This window comes from Aptenodytes forsteri, unplaced genomic scaffold, assembly GCF_000699145.1.
Source record: "Aptenodytes forsteri isolate BGI_AS27 unplaced genomic scaffold, ASM69914v1 Scaffold70, whole genome shotgun sequence".
Lineage (NCBI taxonomy): Eukaryota > Metazoa > Chordata > Aves > Sphenisciformes > Spheniscidae > Aptenodytes > Aptenodytes forsteri.
Window position 1 is genome coordinate 1 of NW_008795690.1, and position 7931 is coordinate 7931.

Consider the following 7931-nt stretch of genomic DNA (forward strand, 5'->3'; position numbering starts at 1 on the left):
TAAGGAAGTGAAGTGTGTCTCTGCTTCGCTGGTGTTATTTCCTGTTCCTTCTGGGAGCAAATGTGAACCCATTGCTTTAAACAGGCTCTGTATTGTTTACAAAAACCTGTGTCCAAATTCTATATTTCTCAGTGGGCACTTTATATACCAGAAAGCCCCTTGAAGTTGCCAAAGCCTGGCCAGGCTTACTCACTAGTTAACTTCTGTGTTCTGTGTTTTAGTTATTTGATACAGCTTTGGATTATACTTTTTGTTTTAAACGCCTATTAAATACATTAAGTATTTTGAACATTCATTAGAGGGCAATAAGTAAGGAATCAGCATTACAAGTAAAATTATTTAAAATATCTATCTTACGTTTGGCAAATGCTGTCATTCGTGCTATCTTGAAAAACTACCTCTGCTTATCAAGGAATAACACAGTTGAGATTAATACTATCCTTAAACTAAATACTCATTAAATACTTGCAAGGATGTTTGCTTATTATCTTATTTTTTGTTTGGAAAGCGTCAGACCTAAATAAGCTGTAATCTCTGCTAAGCATTTCTCTCCTTATCTTATAGTAGATACATTGGAACATTATTTAGACCCAAGTATGACAGAATGGGAGCGAGGAAGAGAACAGGAGGAGTTCTTCCGTGCGGCAATGTTCTACAAATCCTCAAATTCAACACTGTCATCCAGGTTTACCCGGGCCAAATATGAAGATGATGTTGACAAAGTCGAAGTTCCTCGGGACCAAGAGGTATACGCTGTTTATAGTCTTTTAGTACATTGGAGCTGCAGTTGCTGCCTTAACCCTGACTTTCAAAGTTCTTTTTCTTTAAAACTCTTTTGTAGATACAATGTCAATGTTTTGTTGCCCTTCTGTTTAGCAAACACTTGAAAACACTCACTGTATACAAAGCAGTGATTTGTTAAACTACACTTAAATATTTATGTTACTGTCCTGTTCTTAAGTCTTATAACAGTAATAGTCAATTCAGGAAGTTGTTACTTATTTAGCAGCTATAAATGTTTGACTTTTTCAGAATGATATTGATGATAAGGAAACTGCTGTGAAGATGAAGATGTTTGGCAAACTCACAAGAGACAAGTTTGAATGGCATCCTGAAAAGCTGTTGTGTAAAAGATTCAATGTTCCTGATCCATATCCTGAGTAAGATGATTGATACTGATATATTGAACACTTTTTGAAAATTCTAAGTTTTTCATATGCTTGTGGAAAATCTGGCTTGATGTTTTCTTTGTGTCATAATAGATGTAATACAGAACTGCCTAATGTTTTTATTTGCCTCATTAAACATGGTGACCTCTGACAAAATAGTATGCATTTTAAGGACTACTGTAGGTGTTTGTTTGTTGTAGATAATTTGAGGCCTTTTCCGTGTGGAAAACAATAATCAACAAACATTTTTATTTCCCTCTAGTTCTTCCATTGTTGGGTTACCAAAAGTGAAACGAGACAAGTATTCTGTGTTTAATTTCTTAACTCTGCCTGAGCCCACCACATCTGTAACTCAAGCAACAAATGAAAACATCCAACAGAATAACAGTCTCAACAGTAAGTTTGTTGTTACTTTATTCATTTAGCTATAATTGAGATAATAGTATAGAAAAAGCATATCTTTGTCATGGAGAACTTATCCGCCTGTTGTGTTTGTTTTGTTTTTTTTTTTTAAAAAAAAACCCACAAACTTAAGAAGTTGAAAATAAATTCAGTGATATAAAAACTGAAGTCAGTGATATTATGCTAATTTCTTCTACCTAGAAGACCTTTATAGGTCAGATGTTAATTAGAAAGATTTTTAAAATGTCAAACTATACTGAAGAAGCAGAGTAATTTAAAATCAAGTAGGCCATGAAATGCAGGATAATTTGGCATGCAATTGATTTGAATGTTTGGGATGTTTTTAGAAGCAAAGAAACCTTCAAGATGGGATGTGTCAGATAAAGAGAAGGAGAAAAAAGATTCTATCAGTGAATTCATTAGTCTTGCTAGATCAAAAGCTGATGTTCAGCAGCAGCCACCAGTATCAGCAACAGAAGAATGTGGAACTGGGCCAAGTGAAACTCTTCCCACTGAGGTGAGTTTACAACGGTGTTTGAAATTAAAGGGGAATAGCTGTAAATGTTCACAACCCTGAAATAAGGTTGGGTAATATATGAATTGATCTAATACAGATCAGTTTGCAGAAGAGCCAACTCAGGATAAGCAAAGACATGAGAATTGTACTTTGAAGAATTTTGAGGTTGTAACTCTGAGATGTAAAACACTTACAGCATACAAGGATAGCAAGTATGACTATACTCAAAATAGCATCTTAAGAGAAGTTAAAATGCAGCTCAGCAGTCTGGTAGTTCAATTCAGTCCCTTACACCCACTTTGCTCACAGGCATAGAATATATTTTTTTCTGCTTGGAATGGAGGAGGGTGCGTACTTTGGGGAGACAGGTGATGTTTTCCTTTTGCTTAAATTTAGTAGTGTATAATTGAAGTTTCAATTAATGAATTAGAATTTATAATATCTGGGGATCTATTTTCAACTGTCTTAGTAGCACAAATTGCGCTGCCCTTTACAGGACATTGACTTAGTTTAGCAGCATTTCAGAGTTTTACTATTTTGGACTAGCGGTTCCTAAGATTGTATATTTCACAGCTATTGTGATATTCGAGTGTTTTGTTAAATGCATGTTGGCATCTTTGAAGTTATTACTTATCAGAGGGAGATTGTTAGTTTCTTTAGTTTTTAAATGCAGTTTGTTATGATGCTGTTTTGCAGGTAGCTAATGAAGATAAGGATCAGGAAGAAGAAAGCAGACCATCTATGGACTTATTTAAGGCCATCTTTGTGAGTTCCTCAGATGAAAAATCGTCTTCCTCTGAAGAAGAGAGTGATGAAGAACAGCAACCAACTAGTTCGGTAATAGATTCAGAAACCACCAAGCAAGTTGACCTACCAGACAGTTCTTCATTTAATGTACAAGGTAGTGCTTAATGGATGTTCATTTTTATAAATACCTTGTAAAAGCTTCATTTATGAATCAAATACTCCAGGACTGCTAGGACAGTACTATGCTCTTGTGCAGATCATCTGGCATTGGTGGAGCTGTGAATAATACAGCACTGAATAAGGCCTTGCATATTACAATGTTATTTACGTCACCATGTGTCTTATGTAGATTTTACAAGCAAACTGTCCTATGGAATATGCTTGTTAAACAGCGAGGGGGAACAAAACATCTAATGTTAGGGCATACTTCACTGAGAAATACAGGGAAACTTTTATACCTATGATAAATTGTAAGATAGATTGATAAATTATGACTGTCTTGTGGTGGATATTTGACAAATTCAGAAATAAATGACTTGCATTTCTTTTGATAATTAAATTCACTCTCTAAATACTGATGTTCCAGTAAAATATAATGTTGAAATAACTTTACTAAGACATCAAAAAGTTGCATTTTATTTGTATTCTAGTTATAAAAGTTGCCAGAATACTTCCACAAGAGAAGGAGAAGACCAATCTTTTACTGTACTACTTATTAAATTTTACTAAGTGAGCTGTAAAAAGTTCCCGTATTTTCAGGATGTCATTAAATTAACAAAATGTACAATATATTTAGCTTACAATGGAAATACTTTGTCCACTTACTGTCACAGTTGGTTCTGTTAACATCTAATTTTTAGTGTTTATTACTTTATACATCTTCTGGAGTTTTTTATTCATTCTAAGTAATGGACAAGTAGTACTGTGTTACTAAATGAAAGCAAACACATGCACTGATATTAATTTAATTAGTAATTGTAGAGTGTAAAAGGTAAATTTGGATTAAAAAAAAAAAAGGGCAGTATGTTGACATGTTTCAGAATGTCAGCTATCTAGTTGGCCAAAGCAGTCCACGGAGGTATAGGATGCTGATCAATTTGCTTTCTTAGAGGTTTTTAGAAAGTCTCCTTTAACTTTCTTCAGTACTTTTTGGAAAAAGTGTTACCTTATTTTCCTTTCAAATAAAGTTGTTTTTGTTTTTTTCATAGAGATTGTGGCTGCTTCAACTGATCCTGGCATTTCTTTGTCGCCTACTTCAAAGCAGGAACTGGATGCAGCAGAGGAATTTGGACCAAAGTTGCCTCCAGCTTTTTCTTCTGGTAGGTTCTGTAGACTTCTAGCCTGTAAATTCTGCACATTGAAGTCATATGTAAGATATAAGTTATTTCTCTTTAAAAAACATTTGTGAATAGGTACTTTACCTCTTAAATGCCTGTGTTATGTCAAACTGGCATTGACAAATGCTTTGTTACCATGCTGTGATCCACTAGCAGGAACCTCTTTGCCTGTGTACCAACTTTGTTGTAGCTCTATAGAGGCAATGGTAAAAAATTGTAGTGAAAATATGGGACCAGCCTTGCAATTCCTTTTAATAACAGATTGCAAAGGCATTTAATTACAGTAGGAAGGTTGCAGCTAGGAGTTGTAAACGTTTTTTTTCCATTTGAAAGCTTAGATTTTTTTTTTAACTATCCTATGAGATTAAAAGTAATACAGAATTTTTGTCATGCTTTTTTGTTTCCACATTTGCTTTGCACTTTAGGCCCTACTTGGCAACAAGAACCAGTGGTGTCAGCAAGTTTTCCTGGGCCTAGTAGGAAAGAAAAACATAGAAAGCACAGAGAAAAACACAAGACTAAGAGAGAACACAAACACAAAAAGGAAAAGGTATTTAATTTAAATAAACAGTTTATTGATTCAATGATCTGCCAGTCAAAATTTTTTATTATTTATGGAAAGTTGTATAAAATAGATATACTGGGACAAGAACTTAAGCAACTGAGTTTCTCAGGTGTCTTGAAACCTGAACTTCAGAACAGAAAACTATCCAACTAGGATGCTGCTTTTTCCATATATACAGTGTGACTATAGGTAGAATGTTAGGTAGTTTAATGTTGTATGCTGAAGATACCAGGCATATTCTGAGAACTGCATATAATTCATGGCTTGTATACGAATTATAATAATAATGAAATTTCTGGTTTAGGGGGGTTGAGTGCTTGGGATGAAATGCGTGGTTTTGGTACATATTTTTTAGCTTAGTCTGAGTAGTGGAAAAGAGTCATTGTTAAGTGTTCTGTTTCAGTTAAGCTTGGAGTCTACACTGAAATCAACTTTTTGCTGTTGTTGCCTTTCAGAAAAACCCAAGTCTCTCACAATGAAATAAGGGATTATTTATTTTCTGTTTACAGAAAAAGAAACACAAGAAACAGAAAAACAAAGGAAAAAACAAGAATAAAAAATCGGAAAAAGACAGCAGCTCAGACACTGCAGATAGCAGTGACAGCCTTAGTGATATAGATACCACAGGCTTGTCACCCAAAGAGCTTCTAAGAAGGTAAACAGAAAGTTTACTTAAACACTTGTAAATTTTGCAGTGGATAACTAAAACCTCAATTTATGAGTTGTCATTCCAGTGAACTATTTGCAGCAAATATGCAGCCAGTCTCTTTATGAATATAAAATACTGCTTGGGTTTTTTTTAATAAAGTGAGGAAAGATTACAAATATTAGGTATCTTAAGCTAGAGGATAATTAATTTTAGGATAGAAGCCTCTTGAGGTAAAGGGCACTAAATACACAACCCTGCTAGTTAATGGAGGTTATAGTTAAAGATGACTGATATTTTTGGAAGGTATTTTGAATGGGAATTAAAAATGGAACAAGTGCAGCTGGTGATTCATATTTCCATTACTTTGTCTACTTCTCTTTACTTGGAGACATTGGAATCAACATTGTCTGCTTCAGAATGTTTTGAGTCTGCTTCAGTTTGTTGATAATTAGCGAAAGATCTGATTCAAATAGATCCATTGTGTGGCATTGACGCTTAAGAGAATTCTGTGCTTGAACAAGGAGCAGTGAAGCAAGCAGAACCATGCTTGAGTCATGTACATGTCTGCTAAATTTAGACTGTGCCATTACATTCTTATAAACTAGAGACTTGAACATAGTGCCAACAGAAATGTGAAAACCAAAAAAGAATGATTTGCAATTTCATTTTGCTCACACACTTGAAGTAAAGTACAAACAAAAGTAACTGTCTCTAGTTCAGATCATAGTCAACTTTAAGTGCATCCTGTGTGGGACAGTTACTGCGTTGGCTTCTGTGTAGCATCTCTTATTAGCTGAAGGAGCGGTCTCAAGGTATTTGTTGAAATACCACATCCAGCTGGCCTAATGGCAGAATGCTGGGGTCTAGGTGTTTAGTGGAATGGACATGTATCCATGGAAAGGCTGGCATTCCAAAGGACTGCCTTCCATTCCTTTGGAACTGAGCTTCGGTTATGTATTGGTGTTTTCTTATTAAAAAACGAAATTACTTCTCCTTTGATTTCTAAATAGCTAAAATATGCTTTTATGCATTTTGCACAGAATAGTTAGACTTGTTTGTACAAGCAGTTATTTTGAAGTCTTCGCATTTGCATGTCTCTCTTTACATCACTGAGAAATGTTTTTATCTCACATAGCTCTGTCTCTTAAACTAAGGTTTAAGAAACTGCTCAAGTAATTAAATGTTCTTAAAGTTGCATGTTACTATTTAGTCTGACCTTTTACTTTTTCTTTCTCCCTTTTAGATTAAAACAACTTCAGTATTGAAGAGGTAGCTTGCTTTCTTCAGTGCTGTGTGACTTTTGATCTCAAATTTTTGATCTCCTCCATGATGGTAGATCAATCATGTATACTTTGAAGCACTGTCGATAACTGTATTCATATTGAATTTGTTTGAACGTAAATGTGCATATGTTTATTTTGTGATGCTTCATATGTTCAAAATGTATGGATTATGGAATGTTGAAAAGACTCCTTTCTGGGCAGCATAATCTGAAATACTGCAGGCTCTGTTTTAATTAACATGAAACAAGATATTTTAATAAACTTAAGTATTAAAAATCACTTCTGTATGGTAAGTCATTGCGTAGGACCTCTAAAATGCTGGAGAGTAAATTTCAGTCTGAATTAAGTTAGGAAGTCAAAAACTAAAGCGATATAAAATTTGTATTGGGTGCAAGTCTTTTCAATGAGTCTAATGCAGAATTTCACATTGCAGTTTTGCAGTATCTGGCTGTACTTGGAGTTATTTTTACATCTCCAAATTGTATATAGCATTTACTACAGCAGATCTAAACCAATAAACTGTCACTTTGACACAAATTACTAAGGCTAATGTACTAAAAGATTAGTACTATAATTATAATCTGCCTCATTTTATGTAGTTACAATGAAAACTGTTTATACCACTTTTCTTTTTGTTCCATGCACTGCATTTAAAAAGCAATTGTCATCTTGTAGAATTATTTTAATATAAACTATGAAACAATAGTGAACTGCTCTTGGAATGAACAGGCTGTTAAGAGACCCACAGAACTTCTCTTTCCAGCTGTACAGGGAAACCAAGAATATTCCTGCTTAAAACTATGAACAAAAGCCTTAAACTGAAATTCACTGTTGTAGATGGCAGTTCTCAGGGGCCTGATTTAATGTATTTTTCGGTATCCACAGCTTTGTGACAGCTCTTGATGAGAGCAAAGTGATGTAATAGTCTTTTGTTGACACACAGATAGTGCGGTTTTAAATGTAAAGGCAACAAGAAAACTTGAGTGATGGAAGGAAAAATAACACATCGGGCCTTGAGGTTGCCTCCGTTACAGGAAAAACATGAACCCGACAACTGCATCGCACGGTAGTTCCTCGGAGTTTGTCCCCTTAAAGCTTCAAAGGCGTTTCCGCAGGAGCAGCAACGCAGCCGCGGTAGGAACGACCCCGTGCCCGCGCCCCTTCCGCGGCGGCGGCCGGTGGGGCCCGGCCCTGAGCGCCGCTGTCCCGCTGCGGGGACGACGCCGCCTGAGGTAGCGCGAGGGGAGCGCGGCCCAGGCGGG

At 35.5% G+C, this 7931-nt stretch overlaps 2 protein-coding genes across 2 annotated transcripts in view; both read left to right on the forward strand.

Annotated features, from left to right (window-relative positions):
• Window positions 1–564: 564 nt before the first annotated feature.
• Window positions 565–6945, forward strand: LOC103901897 (G patch domain-containing protein 1-like; the record flags this gene model as incomplete). Its single annotated transcript, XM_009282860.1, has 9 exons — window positions 565–746; window positions 1033–1160; window positions 1432–1565; window positions 1919–2088; window positions 2785–2989; window positions 4044–4154; window positions 4598–4722; window positions 5247–5392; window positions 6630–6945. Coding segments are annotated over 9 exons (1223 nt in total), but the record flags the coding sequence as incomplete, so codon positions are not given.
• A 765-nt stretch (window positions 6946–7710) lies between these two features.
• WDR88 (WD repeat domain 88) overlaps window positions 7711–7931 on the forward strand; it is a 27574-nt gene continuing 27353 nt past the window's right edge. The window contains 1 exon segment of the mRNA XM_019473016.1: window positions 7711–7803. Within this exon segment, the coding sequence (XP_019328561.1) occupies window positions 7711–7803 (93 nt within the window).